At 35.0% G+C, this 21,720-nt stretch overlaps 1 protein-coding gene across 1 annotated transcript in view; it reads left to right on the forward strand.

Moving 5' to 3' along the window:
• LOC149557035 (putative potassium transporter 12) overlaps window positions 1–20,771 on the forward strand; it is a 133,404-nt gene extending 112,633 nt beyond the window's left edge. The window contains exons 5-9 of the mRNA XM_089831687.1: window positions 17,582–17,842; window positions 18,005–18,057; window positions 18,253–18,367; window positions 18,574–18,828; window positions 19,101–20,771. Of these exons, the coding sequence (XP_089687813.1) occupies window positions 17,582–17,842; window positions 18,005–18,057; window positions 18,253–18,367; window positions 18,574–18,828; window positions 19,101–20,164 (1,748 nt within the window). The 3' untranslated portion in view covers window positions 20,165–20,771. The remainder of the gene's footprint in view (window positions 1–17,581; window positions 17,843–18,004; window positions 18,058–18,252; window positions 18,368–18,573; window positions 18,829–19,100) is intronic.
• Window positions 20,772–21,720: the final 949 nt, after the last annotated feature.

A 21,720-nucleotide genomic window follows, 5' to 3' on the forward strand; every position in this document is an offset into this window, starting at 1 on the left:
TTAGAAGATATCCACCATTTTGTATCACATATGATATCAAGAGTATTGGTCTTCAGAATATCAACATATGATATTCACCAAAAGTCTAAGTAATGGTCTCCAAAATATGAACACTTGATATTCACCATGCACTCAATAAGGCAATGGTCTCAAGAATATCAACATATGATATTTGCCATTTTGATATCACATTTGAGTATTGGTCTACAGAGTATCAACTTATGCTATTCACCAAATACTCTTTGAGTAATGGCCTCTAGAATGAGATGCAAGATATTCACCAAGTACCATGAGTAATGGTCTCTAGAACATCAAGTCTTATGATATTCACCACGTACTATGAGCAGTGGCCTCCAGAACATCAAGTCGTATGATATTCACCACGTACTTCTGGATGCCAAATCGTGTAACTCCTCATTAGATGCAATCATGAACTCACACCTATTTGAAATGGGTGACATCATTCACAAACTTTTGGCCAACGAATAAGAAATATAAAAACATGAGCCCACACATAATTGCCTCAACTAAGAATGTTAAACCTTGCAAAACAATTAAACAACCATCCTCTTTATTTCCTGATCTATGCACACGACTCACCTTAAAATCTTCAAACTTGGCTAGTTCCTCCACAATTGCCAAAATAAAATTTTGAAGATGCCATGCCATTGAAGTGCCATTAATGATAGCCTAAACTATGCATAAAGTGTCTCCTTCCAAATGTACTCTCTTAACCTCCAACAATCTCTCAATCTTAACATCCAAGAAAGCCACTTTGGCATTTGCAATATTGTTAATTCCTTTAATCTTTTTTGCTCCAATAGAAAGGGTATTTCCCTACCAATCTTAGACGATAAAACTTGTACTAGATGTTTTGGGGTTTTCTTTTGCTGATATTCATAATTTGTTTTAATCCAACCCTCGGGTGGTCTTTCCCACTTCACATTCTTAGAAATAGTGTAATGCCCCCTTTTTCTAGCTATTATTTCTTCATGCGTCATTAGCCCTTTTTCACCATGGTTCCATGGGCTATGCAGGATTTTACACAGATTAGTGTGAGATTTAGCCTAGGCACTTATAGTTTCGAGCCAATCAGAGTGATGTAGCATGGTTTCCAAGATACTATTTATAGGAAGTTAAGGTTTTGTAATATTGGCATTTCAATATTGGACTTGGAGCTGCTTGTCAAGACCTTTCCAACAAGTGATCACATATTCCGAGTTCAATTGGTTGTTTATTTTAATGCCAAAAGATTTAATAGTTATTTAATAAAGTGACTATTAACTGAAGGCACATATTAATAAGTCATTTTATTATTGAAAAGGGCCTTTAATTCTCCTACGTGAAAAGGACATTTTTACATAAAAGAATAAAAGTTGAAGAGACAAGAAGGAAAATTGAAGAGATATTGTATTGGGCATCAAAAGGAAGCTTGAAACTTTTCAGCATGCTTGGATTTGTGATTTGATTTCAGATTTTGCTTGGAGAGATTTGGGAAGCCTCAACTTTCTATTTAGAAACCTAGGATAGAAACCTTAATCTTGGTAGATTGGACAGAAACCAAGCTCATTAGTTGAGGTGTATTTGCAACAGAATTCACATTGCATTTCAGGATCGTTTATAATTATCCAATCTTCTTGTAGTTTTATGTATTTAAGATTGGATTATGTTTTTGTATTATTGAATATTAAATGCAATAACATTTCTGAGTATATGTTATCTGGGAATTTTCTGGAATTCTGTTGGTTATTCTTAAAACTTTTGCATGAGTTTATTTGCTTAAATTCTTGAAAATTATTTGGGAGAATTTTGGGGAAATATCCGATGGGGGAATTACAATGCTATCAGAGCTGGTTTTCTGCTAGCCTGCGAGGTTTCAACAAAGGCATTTGTAGAGTTTTGAAATGGAGAAACAAAGATTCTTTTTTATCTCTGAATATTCGAAGTAATGCTATTAAGGAGCTATATTATGGTTATATTTGTGGAGAATTAAACTATTATTCTTTATCACTTCTCTAGTATTAGCAATAAAAAAGGCAAGATTAGATAATTTAAATAATTGTACCCACACAATGGTGAAGATTGTTAAATATGGTCAGTTGGGAAAAATTAAATCTGAGTATGACATCTAAATTAGCAAAAATTAAATTGGGAAGAATTGAAATGGCAAAAATGAAATCAACTCTTAAGCTTATTTTCGCAGCTAAAACATGAGCAAATAAAAGACACTACTTTCCGAGTTAGATTCTATCTATGTTTATCAATGCTTTTCTTTCTTTTACCAAGCTATGAATTCAAAACCTCTTATATCAAATTGCAAGGACTAGAATCTTAGAAAAAGTGCACGACTTGGTAAGATGTTGTGATATATGGGCAATTTCCTTAGCACTTGTTGCAAGTGTGAAGAAAGGGTTGCAATTGTGTAGTATTGATCTTATGAAGTGCAGCCCTTGAATTGGCTCACGACATTGTATGAAAGGTTCGCACCAACAATGATGCACGTTGCTGTAATAAGCAGCTAAGAATAATGGATCTTTTCTATGGAATGAAACTAAGAAACGGTGTGGGATGAGTTGCAAACAAGATACAACTGAGGTACAAAATGGAATGGTCTTCAGATCAACCCGCAACTATGCGTTCAATAATGCGATTGTAATTTCAATAAGCGACTGTGCATTCCATATACTACTGTGACTATAATATGTGGCTGTGATGCACTAGGCGATTGTGAAAGCAATATGCGATGAGATATGGATTGAAGTTGCAGAGCTATAAACGATTGTTAAGGAATTTGGCATCATTGGCATTAAGAACCATCGTAAATAAAACTTGCTTCTATTGGTTGCATACTTGGTTACGAGCAAAAAGAAAGAAAGGTGGCAAAATAAGTTATGGAAACAAAGAGCCATCGGACATATGTGGCAATAACATAAAATTAAAATGGCCACCAAAAGAACATAAGAGCCCGCTGAAGAAAATAAGAAATATGGCTGCTCAAGATATATTATTAAGACCATAGCCAAAGTCGGGAAAATTAAATAACTTCATCCTCCTAGTGTTTTAATACAAGGACGTCATTGTATCTTTGTATACCTATATATGTATGTACACATAAACATAAACACGCGTAAATCCTAAACATATGTAACTTATGTATGTGTCAAAATTAAAGTAGGCGTATACGTTCTTGTACATCTTAATTGTTTTACGCACACACACAAACATATATGTATGTATGTATGTACAAGTAAATAGGTATTATGGTGTTGTTATTTTAAAACATGCTTGACACAACAAGAGGCTCTAGAAATATCCCAAATTATAAAGGTAACAAACTTAGTTTAATTAATGCTTAGTGTTTTTCTTTTATTATTTAATGATATACACATATTAACTTGGTTAGCTCATGGTTGTTCATAGTATACTCTTGCTTGCCTAGCTGTTTAACCCTAGCCAAGGTAATTATAACTCATACCTATTGGCTCACTGGTAGATTGGTACCCCTAAGCCAATTCCTTCTCTGGGAATGCTTCCCCCCTTCATTGTGCTCCTGCAAAAAGAGAATTATCACGATAATGACATATTCCTCAAGTTACTATAAGAAGTAATCATTTTCATAAAACATCATAATGAGTAACCTCCAATTCACTTTCCAAGAAGTCGAGAAACTTCACACGAAATCTCAACGGCTATAAGAGCATTTTCAAACTAAGCAAAAATTTGGGATGTAACAAACACTTTCTGCCCAGTCAAAATCCGTATAGCTTTGCAAGTCTAAGTCAACGCTGGAAGAATACTTCAAGTCATATCCAACTGTGCCATGTAAGTATGTCAAGATATGCTTGGCTGCAACTAGATATATCTATCTGGATTCACACATAAACTAACTAAATGCACCTACTGCATAGCAAATATCTGGTCTAGTATTAACTAGATACATTAAGTAACACATCAACTCTCTATACATTGTGATGGAACCCTAATTTTAGTCTCCGTTTTTTTACTATGAGTTATCAAAACTGGAAAGCTAGTACTCCACGGCATTGCATAATCCACATGATGTGTCAAAACCTCGAGGTCATTTCCAGATTATAAAGGAAGACTGTTTATGCCATCCATCTGTTCTTAATGATACTGCTCTTGCCTTGGAGCTGGTTGCATAATATATGCAATGAGATTCTACATACAGTGTACTTATTCCTCAATTCTTTTTTGTCCTAGGCAAATGATAACAGAGAATTGACATAAATATGGAGCCACAAATAAGAGATCAGTTTCTACCATGTTTGTTAATTTTTCATACCCGATTGTCTTCTATTTCAAAAGTCAAGGAGATAATAGATAAGACCAAGAATGCAATCTTATCTAACGTTAAGGAAATCTGTGAAGATTTCAGTAAGATATGAGATCCTAGGACCATTCATTTTATTCTGATAGAGTTCAGGCCAATCTCAGCAATCTATGATTGCACACAGTAATCATGAATACCCACTCCAGATATCCAGTATCAATGATTCTTAATGTTGTTTGTTAAATGACCATTTGTTGTCACTTTGCAACAGTGTATAGAAGGTTTGTTTTATGTTTGGCCCATAAACCGTTGTTATTGCTAAACAGAAAATATATTTTTTCTCAGCCAGATGGTATTAAGGAAGAGGCAATACAATTACAAAAGAAGACAGCTTAAAGATAGCAAATTTGAAACCTCTACAGAGCGATTATACCATAGCGATGAAATGTATTGTGTAATATTGATACTTTGAAGACCTGTGATGAACATGTTGAGTAAAGCGATGGATCAAAACAACTACAACATCATTACTATTAAGCCCTGATAGAATGATATTGCCATCCAATTTAGTAAATGAGATATATAAGGAGAAGTCAATGGATATGTAAGGAGAAGTCAATGGATAAAAAATCTGATGCATATCATGAATATCATACCTGATATTGTGAAATCTATCAAAGACACATAAAAGTTTGTTATAGATGATTCTGATGTGCAGCGGTAATTGAAATCAATGACAGTAACAATCAAGGAAACATGCCGTACTACCACGCAGAAAGCTATTCAAAGTGTATGCACTTAGAACTGAAGCAGATTCAAGCTCTATATGGTTGGATTTCTGGTGTACATGCTCTGCTTCATACTATGGCATCGCCCAAGTTTTACAAGAACGAGCTTTCAGTGATATGAAGACTAGTCATATGCAGCAACACATTTACATAATGATATGCAGTAGCATACAAAGAGGTGACAAAAGAATGTATTTGATAAATATCTCAGGAGTCATAATGTTGGCTGCAAATATGAACTTTGGAATTCATTTTGTTGGGTCCTTCTGTATCAAATCATGGACCTCAAAGGGAGAACAATCACCATGACAGACTATATATCACAGGAGTCTCAGGAAAAGAATTCCAGAATTGACTTTATTGGGAAAACTATTACGATTATGGGAACGAGAGAAAGAATAGAATGAAAACATCTATTCCACACTTAAGATGAATGGAGCATTAGAGTTAGGTGTGGAAAATAAAATTTATCCTTTCAACATTTATTAAAGTTAATACCTCCAATGTCAGGAGCAGGTTGGTGTTCAACGAGAATATTTTGTACCCAATTGAGCTTTGAAATGAAGGAAACAAATAAAATTTGCCTGAAATTGAAAAGTCATCAAACTATAACCTTACATGGTGGCATATGAGGTCTAAATCGATCCATTTTGGTAATCCAGGATAAACTAAATTTATAAAATGGTGTGATTAACTAAAAGAGAATAGTTGATTGAATCCAAGAGGTGCGATTAATAAGGAAATATAATATGACTTGATATCTTTCACATAAGGAAGATATAAATAAAGTTAGAACTTGGAGATACAAGGATACAAGAAGACATATATTCCAAAAAGCAAAAGAAATATTCATATATTCACTTGTAAGGAGGAATAAGGAGCAAAAATATGGTTTGTAATAAAAATTCAAAAAAAATATTTTAATGATAAATAAAAAGCCTTTAATTTGTATTTGAGGCATGGAGATTTAAACTGCAGTGGATTCGTCCTTTATTTTTAAATTTTGTAAGCAATTTTAAATGTTAGATTAGTGGACTGGGTCATTTATGGCAATTTTAAATCCGATCATTATAGATATAGTGAAATATTGAATTGTTTTTGTGTCTATATCCAGTTTGTCTCCCTACTTTAGTAATTAAAATGCAATCTGGACTAGTTTAGAATTGCATGTATATACTTGATCCGTCGCAACTTGATTATTAAATTGTTTATATTTCAAGTGCATAGAACTTTTTAAAGTTGTATATGATAATCTTCATTGTATGTGACTCTGTTGCTCGAATGAGCAGAGTCACTGGTCTTTATATTATTGAAGTGAGAAATTTATATCTTCCTTCTTACAAGCATCAAATCCATTAATGACAAACACTATACAAAACATTCAACCAGTGTAGGCAATCAACATTCAATTTCATTTTGATTGAGTTTGAGGACCTTGCCAACTGGAGAACTCACAAAGCTTAAATTCGCTATAGAATAGCTTCGGATCACATGATAAGGTTTGGAGTGAAGGTTTACCCGCCTAGGTGTAGCGAAGCCTAAAGTGCAGTGGAATCAAGGTGATTCTCGTTTGTTGGCCATAATTGATTGTCGAATCTTGTTGAAGAATTGGCAAGCTCTTGGATTTCCAATGTGCGGTTTTGGGAACCAATAGATTAGAGACTCTACTAGGGAAAATTGCTCACAGTATATGTTGTGAAGTTACCCAGAGTTTCAGATTTCATAGATCAGAATCATAAAGCAGTTCTATCAGTTTGTTTGGAAACGTACTCTGCTTTAAGCAAGAAGCCAAAAGATCAATACAAATCAATACATTCCTCGATAGAAGTGGCGACTCTATTCATTTCAATCTCGGTTGGTAGCTCTGTTGAGGGAAATGATTTGATCATGTACTATGGAGAATATGTATTATGAACAGGAAGGGGATCTATGTTACACGATGGATGGAGCACACATACACCCCTTAGATGCATTTTTCAATTTGGAAAGATATAAAGGCGAATCCGCAACACATTTGTTTATAAGAATAATGAATATTTTTCGAGAAGTACCTTCAAACATCATGCACCCACACATGAAATTCATAAGAAAATTTCATGAGTTGGGAATCTCGCCAAACGACCTTGACTTGAAGCTTCTCTTTCAAATATTAGAAGAAGAGGATGAAAGTTCAAGTTATATATATCATTTGGATGCATTTTTGAACTTAGAAAAACAAGAAGTATATGTAGTACAATTCTTCATGAGGATGTTTAACGCCTATCAAGAAATACCTTCCGAATGTAGACCTTCATCCTTTGATCTTCTCAACAAAATGTGAGAACTAAATCTCTTATATGATCATCAGTTTCTTATCTTCCTCAAACTTACAGATAATGAATTGGTTGTAGAGGAGAAAGAATACAGGACTGAAGTAACATATGAGTCAAATGATGTTTCAGACTTGAATGGAGAAGAAATTTGTGGATAGTCTGAGGAGGAAACCGATTATGATGATATTTTTATGACAACAAATGCCAATGAATGTAAATATGAAGAAGAGGATTCTCTCAGTCTGGAAGAAATTTCAGCCTTGTTAGATCTAGTATATAAGAAGCACGTTGAAATAAATGGTGCAAATGTTTTCTCAATTCACTATGGTGAACAAGTTGATAGATCAACACATCTTCAGGGGATAGATGAAGGAGATGATAATTCCCAGGAATCAAATTGTGAAGATGAAATAGAACTGCATACGGTGTATGAACAGGAGGAAGTTTTAGATGAAAGTTCCCATGGAGGTATGTCTGAAGTCTCTATAATCTTGAATCCATTGCTTGAAGAGGAAAAAAGAAGAAGATATACCCGAGTTCTCTATGTTTTTGAATCCATTATTTGAAGAAGAATTTTTATGCAATCAGATCCATCAGCATCATGACAAAGATAGCAGTCCTAATTTCAAAGATGATAGAACTAGTGATACATGTTCAGAAGGTGAGACAGGCATTAGTTCATGCTATGAGTAGGAGTTGTATCAAACATGCGAAAATGAGATGGAATCAACCAACTTCTGAATTTTTTCCAAATGTCCTATCAGATCAAATTCCTAATATAACTGAAGTAATATTTTCTAAAGGTATGACTGATCAAATGCACCAGGGATCCTCCATTCAGCAAAAGTCATGGTGCACCTAATGATTTCTCAAAGGCAAAACAAAAGTTAAAAACCAAAGATGGCATTGATGAAGTGGATATTGTCTATAAGAATGATGCATCTAATTCAGCAAGGTTCAAAGTGATAGAGGAAAGAATCAATGATTACTTTTGGGGGGCGTGGGGCCACCCAATTTCACCTTGCATCATGTTAAGCATGGATGCTCGGTTTGCTCCTCCAGATATAGCTGGAATCTCATTATGCCCACAAGGGGCATGTGTCCCCAACGGGAGCTACTGATGGAACCTCAATTTAAGTCTCCATTTTTTTACTACGAGTTATCAAAATTGGAAAGGTAGTATTCCAGGGCATTGCATAATCCGCATGATGTGTCAAAACATCGAGGTCATTTCCAGATTACAAAGGAAGACTGTTCATGCCATCCATCTGTTCTTAATAATACTGTTCTTGTCTTGGAGCTGGTTGCATAATATATGCGATGGGATTCTACATTCAGTGAATTTATTCATCAATTCTTTTATGTCCTAGGCTAATGATAACAGAAAATTGACATAAATACGGAGCCACAAATAAGTGATCAGTTTCCACCATGTTTGTTAATTTTTCATGATTTTCTTCTATTTGAAAAGTTAAGGAGATAGTAGATAGGACTAAGAATGCAATCTTATCTAACATTAATGAAATCTGTGAAGATTTCAGTAAGATATGTGATCGTAGGACCATCCATTTTATTCTGACGAGTTCAGGCTAACCTCAGCAATCTATGATAGCAGGCAGTAATCATGAATATCCGCTCCAGATGTCCAGTATCAATGATTCTTAATGTTCTTTGTTAAATGACAATTTGTTGTCACTTTACAACAGTATATGGAAGGTTTGTTTTATGTTTGGCCCAGAAACTGTTGTTATTGCTAAACAGAAATTTTTTTTTTTTCTCAGCCACATAGTATTGAGGAAGAGGCAATACAATTACAAAAGAAGACAGTTTAAAGATAGCAAATTCGAAACCTGTACGGACAACAACTATAACATAGTGGTGAAATGTATTGTGTAATATTGATACTTTGAAGACCTGTGATGAACATGTTGAGTAAAGCGATGGATCAAAACAACTACAACATCATTACTATTAAGCCCCAATAGAATGATATTGCCATCCAATTTAGTAAATGAGATATATAAGGAGAAGTTAATGGATAAAAAATCTGATGCATATCATAAATATCATACCTGATATCGTGAAATCTGTCAAAGACACATAAAAGTTTGTTATAGATGATTTTGATGTGCAGCAGTAATTGAAATCAATGACAGTAACATATCAAGCAAACATGCCACAGTACCACACAGAATGCTATTCGAAGTGTATGCACTCAACTGAAGTGGATTTGAGCTCTATATGGTTGGATTTCTGGTGCACATACTATGGCACTGCCCAGGTTTTACAAGGAGCTTTCAGTGGTACGAAGACTAGTCATATGCAGCAACACACTTATATAATGATACACAGTAGCATACAAAGACGTGACAAAAGAATGTATTTGATAAATATCTCAGGAGGAGTCATAATGTTGAGCTGCAAATATAGACTTTGGAATTCATTTTGTTGGGTCCTTCTGTATTGGTTCATGGACCTCAAAGGGAAGAACAATCACCACAGCAGATTATATCTCGCAGGAGTCTCAGGAAAAGAATTCCAGAATTGATTTTATTGGGAAAACTATTACTGTTCCGGGAACGAGAGAAAGGATAGAATGCAAACGTCTATTCCACACTTAAGATGAACGGAGCATTAGAGTTAGGTGTGGAAAATAAAATATATCCTTTCAACATTTATTAAAGTTAATACCTCCAATGTCAAGAGCAGGTTGGTGTTCAATGAGAATATTTCACACCCAAATTGAGTGTTGAAATGAAGGAATCAAATAAAATGTGCTGGAAATTGAAAAGTCATCAAATTATAACCTTACATGGTGGCATATGAAGTCTAAATCAATCCATTATAAGACATGATTATTAGTAATCCAGGATAAACTAAATTTATAAAATGGTGCGATCAACTAAAAGAGAATAGTTGATTAAATAAAAGAGGTGCGATTTATAAGGAAATATAATATGACTTCATATCTTTCACATAAGGAAGATATAAATAAAGTTAGAAGTTGGAGATACAAGGATACAAGAAGACATATATTCCAAAAAGAAAAAGAAGAAGAAATATTCATGTATTCACTTGTAAGGAGGAATAAGCAGCAAAAATTTGGCTTTGTAATAAAAATTTAAAAATAATATTTTAATGATAACTAAAAAGCTTTTTGTTTGTATTTGAGGCATGGAGATTTAAACTGCAGTTGATTCGTCCTTTAATTTTAAATTTTGTAAGCAATTTTAATGTCAGATAAGTGGACTGGGTCATTTATGGCATTTTAAATCTGATCATTATAGATATAGTGAAATATTGAATTGTTTCCATGTTTATATCTAGTTTGTCTCCCTACCTTAGGAGTTGAAGTGCAATCTGGACTTGTTTAAAATTGTGTATATATACTTGATCTATTGCATCTTGATTATTAAATTGTTTATAGTTCAAGTGCATAGAACTTTATAAAGTTGTACGTGATAATCTTCATTGTAGGTGACTTTGTTGCCCAGATGAGCAGAGGCATTGGTCTTTTTATTATTGAAGTGAGAAAATCTATATCTTCCTTACAAGCATCAAATCCATTATTGACAAGCATTATACAAAATATTCAACCGTTTTAAGCACTCAACAGTCAATTTCATTTTGATTGAGTTTGAGGACCTTGCCAACCAGAGAACTCGCAAATCTTAAATTCACTATAGAAAAGCTTCGGATCAAGTGATCAGGTTTGGAGTGAAGGTTTAGGTTTCTAGGTGTAGCGAAGCCTAAGGTGCATGGGGAATCAAGGTGATTCTTGTTCGTTGGCTAGAATTGTTTGTGGAATCGTGTTGGAGAATTGGCAAGTTATTGGATTTCCAATCTGTGGTTTTGGTAACCAACACATCGTAGGATCTGCAAGATTCAACTTCTTAAAGTTGGTTTCCATCAGTGTAGACTTAGATTTGCAATCTAACATCCCAAATCTCTTTAAGATGTTAATGGTGTATTTTCCTTTACTTAGGATGATACCATCAGGCCTCTTTCATACTTCCAGTCCTAGAATGAAATGCACGAGTCTTAGGTCCATCTCAAATTCTGAATTCAATTCCTTCTTGCATCTAGAGACAAGATGTTCTTCCCTAGTAAGAAATAAGCCATCAACATATAGCACTAATAAGGCTTCACCATTGACTACCTTGAAGTAAAGATTCACATCAACAACTTTCTTGCAGAATCGCAAACTCAACTATCAGTCTATTCTTTCATACCATGCTCGAGGAGCTTGTTTAAAATCATATAAGGCTTTCTTTAATTTGCAGACATGATACTCTTTCACATGAGTCATGAAGCCTTCAGGTTTCTCAATGTAGACCTCTTCTTCAATAACACCATTGAGAAAAGTTGTCTTCACTTCCATTTGTTGTAGCTTTCATCTGTTAGCTGCTTCAATGGCAATGCTGGGTCTGATTTGAAGTATATCGAGCAATTGGAGCAAATTTTCTTCATAGTCAATTCCTTATTTCTCAGAGAGATTACATGCAAAAAATCTAGCTTTGAATTTCTTAAAGCTCCCATCTATTGCATACTTAATCTTGAATAGCCACTTGGAAGATACAACTGATTTCCCTTCAGACTTAGGTACAATACCCCAAATATCATTTGTAATGATGGATTAATATTATTCTAAGTTGCCGGTTCAGATTCAGGTTCAAGATTCATTTGATTTTTATTTGAGTTGGGTTCGGATTCATTTTGGGTTCGTCTGTACAAGCATATATGTTTATATAGATAGATAGATAGATAGATGTACATATATGCAGCAGCACAAATAAGTTCAAACACCACTATGCTAATGTTAAAGGAACATAGCAAAATACACTGCCATTGCAATGTTTTAGTTTGAAATAATAATGTCAACATTAATAATCTGCCATCGCGATCAAATATCATTAAAAAACTATCCAAAAAATCATCATCATTTTGCTGTTGCAAATTAGAATTAGAAAAAGTAATGCTACAGGCCCGTTTAAGGCCAAGGTTGTGATTGTTACCATAATTTAAGCTTCACACATGAATTATCATACTGGATGACTCAAAGAAAGCAGCTTTGGATTAGACTGGATGAAGCCAAGAAAGCAGGGTTTGGATCCAGATCTAACCACAACAAAGATCTCTTTAGATTTCTTTTAATCCATCATTTTCTATACATGTCAGCCTGTATGCACGAATTATGGTGTATTACATATGATTATAGACATGTGTCACTTTTATACATCCTGATTCTTCTCAAGTAGTGTTTAATTCAGATTAGATATGATTAGTAATTTGAGTCCAATCATGTGCTTAAGTCTAATTCTGACTCTAATTTGGCATTAACAACTTTTTGAAAGAGTAAACACAAGGGTATTTTTTGACCAAATTCTTTGAAATTCTGTCCAGGTTCCTCTGCTGGAAGCCAAAGTCACCCAAAAGTCATCTAAATTCTGCCAGGGTTCCTCTGAAAGAATTCCCAGTGAAAGTCGGTCTCTGTGGCAGACTTTTGACAGAATCTGACAAGGACAAGACTTTTGAGAGAATTGAACCTGGAATCCCCAGGTCTAGGAGAGAATTTGTTAAATATTATTCATCCATAGCATCTTTTTTTATTTGCTAATTTGAGACTTCCGCAACATTGGAAGGTTCAGTTTAAATGATATTACACATCAATGCAATATAAGCTAAAGAATCTGTGTGGTCTTTTACTTTCTCTAAAAGTGCCTCTAGGAGCTGCAAACTGCTCTACCTTTTGCACAGTTTTCGTTGCCCAAAGTGGTCTTTTTTTATTCACAATAATATATGTAGGCCCATTAGTTGGATGCAAAGGCTCAATTGGATCATCATTCTCTTCAAGTTCAACGGACTCCCTCTGAATCTCAGGAGTGATCAATGTCCATGTCTTGAGGACACTCTTAGTCTTCATCTATTTCCATGCACGATCCTTTGGTTTTTCTAAAAGCAATGTCTTCCTCAAATGTAACACCTTTGCTTACCTCTATCTGCTTTTGACTAGGAATGTAAATCCTTTAGGCTTTAGAGTTTTCGCTATAACCGATAAATATCCCTTTCTTGCTAGAGGGTTTCAACTTGGTTCTCTTGTCTTCAGGTACATGGACATACATTGGACAACCAAAGATTCTCAAATGACTTACATCAAGATCAACTCTTGAAAAGGCTTCTTCTGGAGTTATTCTCCAACATTTGATGAGGGCATCTATTATGAACATAGATTGCAGTTCTAAAGGCTTCTGCCCATAAGAAGTTTTGAAGGTCATCACGGATCATGGCTTTTGCTGTTTCAATAATTGATCTGTTCTTTCTTTCTGCAACCCTATTTTGCTGTGACTTGTAAGGGACACAAAACTTCCTTTTGATCCCTGCCTTGATATAGAAATCACGACAGCTACCAGAAGTGTAAGGCATTAAAACTTTAATTCTCTTTCTGGACAAGTACTCTACTTGTGCCTGAAATTCTTTACATCTGCTTAGGACTTCATTCTAATTTAGACCTTAAGAAATAAATCCAAGTCTTCCTAGAGTAATCATCTATAAAAGTCACATAATACAAAAATCCACATAGGGATGCAATTGACGTATATAAATCAGAATGTACAAGTTCCAATATTTTATTTTTACCTACTTACACGAGTGTGAAATGGATACTTGATATTTTTATCCATATCATACCCTTTACAACTACCATTTTGTACATGACTAAGTTTAGGAATTCCCTTAACCATTTCTCCTAATAATGGAAGAGATTTGTAACGTAAATGTCCAAGTCTTCTATGCCATAGTTTGTTGGAACTAGAAGTGTTATTTAGAAGGGCTTGAACTGGACATATAGAAACCTTGTACAAGCTCTCATGTCAATTTCCAATCACTTGTGCAGACTTGATGGTGGACTTCTTTGGCCATTAAACAACTTTCCCTTCTAAAAATGCTACTTGATAACTGTCGTCTTCCAAAGCTGAAATATATATATGAGATTCCTCTTGATTCTTGGCACAAATAAAAATTCTTTAGATGAACAGAAATCACAGATAATCTGAGTGATGAAGCCCCAAGTCCTTTCTCTGAATAGTATGCATCATCTGCAATGATCACTTGAAGGTTTGCCTCCTTTTCTACCAGGTCCGAGAGGTGTTCTGAATAGCCCATGATGTGTCAAGAAGGTCCACTATCAATTAGCCAGGTGCCACTATCCGTAGGACGACTACTTGATAGGGCAGATATGAAGATAAATCCATTTGAATTGTCCTGTGTTTCCCCTGAGAATTCATTAATGTTTTCTACTTGTTGCTTAGGCTTTGAAACCCAATATCTAAGCCACAGAATGTGAGAGAGATCTTTCTTCGTCTTCTTAAAATTAGATTTAGAGTCTGATCTGTGGTCTCTCTTCCTCTTGAAGTTGGCTTTTTCTCTGTGGGAACACTACTTGATAGGGCAGATACGAAGAGAAATCCATTTGAGCTGTCTTGTGTTTCCTTTGAGAATTCATTAATGTTTTTCACTTGTTGCTTAGGCTCTGAAACACAATATCTTGTGTATTGACCAAACTTGTCACATCTAAACCACTGAATGTGAGAGATCTTTCTTCATCTTCTTAAAAATTAGATGTAGAGTCTGATCTGTGATCTCTCTTCCTTTTGAAGTTGGCTTTTTCCCAGTTTCTTCCTTTCTTTTTTGTAGTTTGAGTGGCAAGAACACGAGTGTCCACATTTTGAGAGCCTTTTGACAGCTCCTCTTGCAGTCAGTTTAGACTCTTGAATGCAATCAGCTCTAAGACAATCAAACTTATGTAGTTTAGATCTTGCATTAATACCTTGGATAAAAGGTTCCCAAATTTGAGGGAGACCATTAAGTGCTAGCATGACAAGGTCTTTATTCATAACTTGATCCCCAAGTGTGTGTAGTTGATCCCTTAGCTCTCAGATCTTAATGAAGAAAGATATGACTGATTCTCCTTACACCATTTTGACGTGATGAAGTTGTTGCCCTAATGCAAGAGCTCTACTTGTGTTGTTGATCTCATATAGGCTTTGCAAGGTCTTGAATATGTCCCTTACATTTGTCATTTTTTAAATGATAGGCACTAAGTGATCCTTTACAGAGAATCAAAAATTTATTTTGTAATAGCATTCTTCTTGAATTGAAGTTTCTCTGTGTGATCATCTAGTTCAGATAGATTTTCCTCCACAAACTGAAGAAGATCATTTTCTTTGAAGTACTCTAAACTTCCACGAAGTGAAGTTTGATGCACCTTCAAATCTGCCTTTGACCTTGAGCCTGAACACCATTTTGTGACTTGATATTGTACCTTGAATATGAGAGATGAACATTAACTTCACTGCTAACTAAATCTGATCACAATCTTTTTCAAGCCAGCTCTGATACCATGTGTTTTTTGATCAAATTAATAAAGAAAGCAGAATTCTAAACTAATAAACACAAAATACACCAAGGTACCCTAGGAAAACCTTGAATCTTGAAGGTGAAAACCCAGCAAAGAATCTCTGAATATAATTATCAAAATGTTCAAGGTCTGATTACAAAATTTCAAGATCAATATATGTATATATATATACTGTCAAACATATTTCCAATACGTATTAATGTCTGTAATGCAATAATTATATTCTCTGCAATATGTATATACCCTCAATGATATATCTTCTGCTATGTATATGAGTACCTTCTGCAATATTGCGATCTCAATCTGTCTATGTTATCCTGTGATATATATATGTATATATATAGACACACTACGATCTTGATAATTCGTTGCGATATCAATATATCCTCTGTGACATATGATATATGCAATATAATAATCTTCAGCCAGAGATCTGAATGTATTCTTATCTCCTTCAGTAGTATTGGAAGTCATATTGGTTGTCGCTTTATACTTGAAAGGAGGAATGGATTGCATCCATTCATACTAGAAAGTTATTGTTAACTTGCACCTTTTCATATCCAGACTTTGTTAATGCTAATTACAATCTCCAGATTGCACTTTTTATTTAGTTTGATATATAATGTACATAACCGATTGTTAGTAATTGGTTCTCACGAGGTATAATGTATTGAACTATTAACAAGCCAAAATATTAGATAATTGCCTCAAGTGATGTAATGCATCACTTGAGATGATGAGATGTCTGAGTCGTCCTCGTGACACTATCTTCACAGTAAACCTTCAAAAAGTAGATTGGGTTCTGGACAAAATTATCAGTTACCACAAGCAGCAAAATTGAAATTACCCTTCTGTAGCAAGCAACAGTTTCAATTTGCACTAGAAAACATGTCCTGTGACATTCCAATTTCCACTGTTCTCTTTGGTTTCTCTACTATTTTGACATTCAAAGCCTTTGTAAGGCTATGCATAATCATTTGTAACATGAATTATCCTAGTATCATTTTGAGAGCTTGTAGAAGGAATTTGGAGCAGCAAATTGCCAATTTCTGAGTTCCTAATTGACTGTTGAAAGCACAGGTAGCAGAGGGGAGTTGGACCATGAAGGGATTCTTTGGGTCATAAAAGCTGATTCCAGGGTGTTGGAATATGCTTGGAAATCAAGCCTAAGAGGCTTAGCTCAATTGTAAATGACATTGAAGTAATTCTCAATGAGTTAATGCTTATATTTGCTGGACTTTTCAGCCACAAGTGCATTTCTCCAGGGTATTTTGGTCTAGCTGTTTTTGGCGATCTTGTTCTTTCTATCTTTGCTTCTTTTTGTGTGTCTTTCTAATCAAAGTCAGTATCATGGCTCTTGAAGTTAAACTCTGAATGCATGGGTTTCACATTTTAGTTTATAGATCATATTACGTAGCATTTGATTTTTACTGAAAGCTGATTATTTTCTAAGAACATCAAAAAGTGCTTTCTTGAGTAGGGATGGAATGCCATTCATTTCACAAATGCTTTTAGAGAATTTGACACTCAACATGCATTGTGAGCATTTGCAATAAATGTTAGGCATTGAGAAGTGTGTTAGGTATGCTTGTTTTTTTAATCCTAAGTTAGTGTTAAGTGCTTTGAAGATGGGTCTTGGTAAGTAATATGCCTCCTTTATGAACATATAGTAGGCTGTCCATATAATTTAGGGCAAGTTATCTCTCATTCTTACTTTTTGAACAAATTCTAATGACATTGGAAGATTGATTTTGTTTTTGTTTGGATATTACAGATGCAGTCTTGATGGCATCAATTGCTTTTCTGGTTATCTTATTCAGCATACAAAGGTTTGGTACAAGCAAAGTGGGAGTTGCATTTGGCCCGGCTTTATTCATATGGTTCCTTTCTCTTGGGGCAATAGGACTGTACAATATTCTTGCATATGACAAGAGTGTTTTTAGAGCATTGAATCCACTTTATATCTATTACTTTTTTGTGAGGAATCCAAGTAAGGCATGGTTATCTCTTGGAGGCTGCATGCTGTGCATAACAGGTGATTATTTTGAAATATTTTAATTAGGACTTTCTTGTCTTTTGTAGCTCTATATTGATAACAACGTTAGTTTCAAAGCTATGCATGTTGATAGCTTTTCAATATTACTTTTGGAATGCTTTAAACTTTAAACCATTGGAGAGTGGGATAATTTTCTTATAGGAGCTGAAGCAATGTTTGCTGATTTGGGGCACTTCTCTGTACGGTCGATCCAGGTAAGCTTTGTAAAGCTCATTTTAAAATTGTACAGATTTTATTTATTGTATTCTTTCCGATCAAGTAGATGCACCATCTTTATATATACAGAGGCCGGTCATCTTTTCCAATGTGGAAGGTTTTTTATGGCCTCTACTCTTAACTTATGCATTTGAACCCTTAAGTTGGCTTTTGAGGTTTAGTGTTTGATGCAGATAGCCTTCACATTTTTGGTGTTCCCATGTTTGGTACTGGCATACATGGGTCAAGCTGCATATCTTATTGAAAATCCAACTATGGCCGGCCAGGCATTTTATGCATCAATTCCAGGCAAGGCATTCGACATTAAGATGCATCCTTTGAAGTTTTGTTTATGGATTATTGAAATTTTGCATTTTCATCTTATGCAAAAAACCACCATTTGGCATGTCTTTTAACAAACAATTTGTGCTTGTCTATGGTATTTCGATGTGATATAGCATTTTATTTCTGTTCTTTTTTTGACTTATTTTTGCTCTTGTATATGAATAATTCAGCTGGTGCATTCTGGCCAGTTCTTGTACTGGCTACTATTGCTGCCTTGATTGCAAGTCAGTCTATGATTTCAGCAACATTTTCATGTATCAAACAGTCGATGGCTCTTGGTTGCTTCCCCAGACTTAAGATCATACACACCTCAAAGCGTTTCATGGGCCAGATCTACATTCCAATTGTAAATTGGTTCCTGATGACTTTTTGTATTATAGTAGCTGTCACCTTCAAATCCACAAGCAAAATAGGAAATGCATATGGTAAGTCTTTGACAGAGATATGATTTTGTTTTATTTTAACTGTTCAAGGTTTATCCAAAACATAAAACTATGCACAGGAGCTGCTGAATGTCAATCTAAGTAGGTTTCTTGCTTTTTTGAAGTAGCACATTCTCAAAACTTTGTAGCAGCTTGTACAGAGTTTTTCCTCATCTGAAGAGGCGAGTCTAGGAAAAATAGCTATTAGAACCTTGAGAACCCTTAAAGAACAACCATCTTCAATATGACCATGCTGATACAAAAGCATGTTGCAGGTATTGCTGAAATGGGAGTAATGATGGTGACAACCGTTTTAGTAACAATTATCATGGTGTTGATATGGCAAACCAATGTATTCTTGGCACTTTCTTTCCTGGTTTTGTTTTTAGCCATTGAACTAATTTATTTCATCGCAGTTTTGATAAGAGTGGGTGATGGAAGCTGGCTTCCGTTAGTTTTTGCTAGCTTTATCCTCCTTGTGATGTATATTTGGAACTATGGAAGTGTCCTGAAGTATCAAAGTGAAGTGCAGACTAAAGTCTCAATGGATTTGATGCTGGAACTAGGCTCTAATCTTGGTACAATAAGAGTTCCAGGAATTGGGTTGGTCTATAATGAACTTGTTCATGGAGTTCCTGCAATATTTGGGCATTTTATAACAAGTCTTCCTGCCATACATTCCACCATAATCTTTGTATGTATAAAGTACATACCAGTTCCTTTTGTCAGCCAGAGCCAACGCTTTCTATTCAGACGAGTATGTCCAAAAAATTATCATATGTTTCGCTGTATTGCAAGGTATGGTTACAAAGATTTCCACAAGGAAGATCATCAGGCTTTCGAACAACTCCTTATTGAAAGTATAGAGAAGTTCATCCGTAGAGAGGCTGATGAACTCTCTCTTGAGAGTGGTGATGATTATAATCTAGAATCAGAAGATGAAGCGAAGGACCCTAGATCAGCAGGAGCTTCTAATGGAAGTATTGATTCCCTTGAAGAACCCCTAATGGTTAATTACAGGAAGTCAAGTCAATACTTTTCTCATCAAGAGTCACAGCAGGAAGCTAGTACATCCGCAGGGCTGCCTCCAAGTGTTATGTCTACTGATGATCAAAGTCTAGAGTATGAGCTTTCAATAATAAACAGAGCTAAAGAATCTGGAGTTGTTTACCTTTTGGGTCACGGGGATATCAGGGCTAGAAAGGATTCTTGGTTTTTCAAGAAGCTGGTTATAAATTATTTTTATGCATTCTTGAGGAAAAACTGTAGAGCAGGCATTGCGACTCTCAGTGTTCCTCACACCAATCTTCTGCAAGTTGGCATGACACATATGGTTTGAGATGCTTGATGCTGTGAATTTTAATTTTTGCTCTCGAGAGATGAGCAAGAGAATACCTCTGCACAGGATGTAATAGAGAGAGCAAGAGAAAGTATCCTGGCGTACAAATTGCATGTACTGTTTGCAGCTAAAGCTACAGCCGGAGAAAGCACATCTAGCTGGATTTTATATGGATGTCTTTGGAAATGGAAGATGACAAGTATGCAGCCCGTGCTACTCGTGATATAATTGAGTTAATATTAATCCAAGTATTGAGTGACATGCTATTTATTCTGTTCTCCAGGTCCTCCATCCTGCAAATGGCAGCCTGAACAGCAATATATAACCTGTCCTTGAGATTTTCTTTCAGTTGAATGTGATGGCAGAAGTCCTACGTATAAATGCAATCAATTTGATTTACCATTTAAAAAATCACACAGTTATAGTGTCTTCAAGGATGATCCACTCTTTCATTCTTGTTTCCTAGCGCTGGCTATACATGATATTTAGAAGGTATCTTCAAATTGATATTGATAAATCTTGATTCGATGTCTCAATGATAATAATAACTGTGAACACTGAAAACAAAACAAATAATTTAATGGTTACAGTTGAAATTTTTCCGGCAGCACACACTTCTGGAGTATTTTGGGTATCTGCAAACAGCATCTTATATCTGCATGTTATTCAGTCAGGACAAGAGTAACTATTTGCAATTTATATATGCTTAAATGGTGGCTGCAATAATCCTATAAAACCTTAATAATCATTTTAATAATAAGCCTTTTTAAATGAAGTCATCAAGAGGTTACTCTTGCATTGGTAACCATACTTTCTTTGAGCTTAGATTCCGTTAGTCTGAAGGATACTAATTTTGCCTAATACTTGGGACTTACACCCATCATTGACTGTTTTAAATTGTTGATGCCCAAGTTCAGATTTAAGGTAAGAAGTTTTATTAGCTGAGATAACATTTATATATTGCATCTTGTGATGAAGGTGATGTTTCCATGATTTTTAATTTATATAGTTTTTGAGTCAACTTTAAACTTATCACCATTTAAACAATAGCTGTACGGTTAACAATCCAAAATTTAAATTAATTAAAAAATAGTGTCTATTAATCATTATAATGGGAATCAAGGCGGAATTCTAAAAAATGCATAGTATGTGTTGACCAGTGGTCTCAGCCTTATAAGAGTAACAGAAGATATGTACCTTACCTTGCTGTAGAGGGTTTACCATTTATATTTTTGGTGGTCTGGTTGCAAATTGCCGTATAGATTGCACAATTTCAACTGGACGACACTGTTTGTAAGGACATGGAGCCTTTTGTTTCATTGATAATACTGAACAAGAGGTGTGTCCATTTCTGATCATTCCATTTGAGAGTGCCGTTGAGGATGTTGTGTGCCTTGTGTAATATCTGTTGGTTATAACCCCGTATGGTGTCTATGCTTGTTGGGTTCAGAGTCTATGGGATGGATTGATGGATACGAAGCATTGAGTGTTATATTGGTGCAAACATTATGATGTGTGTGGAGGGATGCAATTGAAGGATGAGGCAAGAATGAAAA

The sequence above is a fragment of the Cupressus sempervirens genome, chromosome 5 (genome assembly GCF_028749045.1).
Source record: "Cupressus sempervirens isolate cs-2001-9-10 chromosome 5, ASM2874904v1, whole genome shotgun sequence".
Classification (NCBI taxonomy): Eukaryota; Viridiplantae; Streptophyta; class Pinopsida; order Cupressales; family Cupressaceae; genus Cupressus; species Cupressus sempervirens.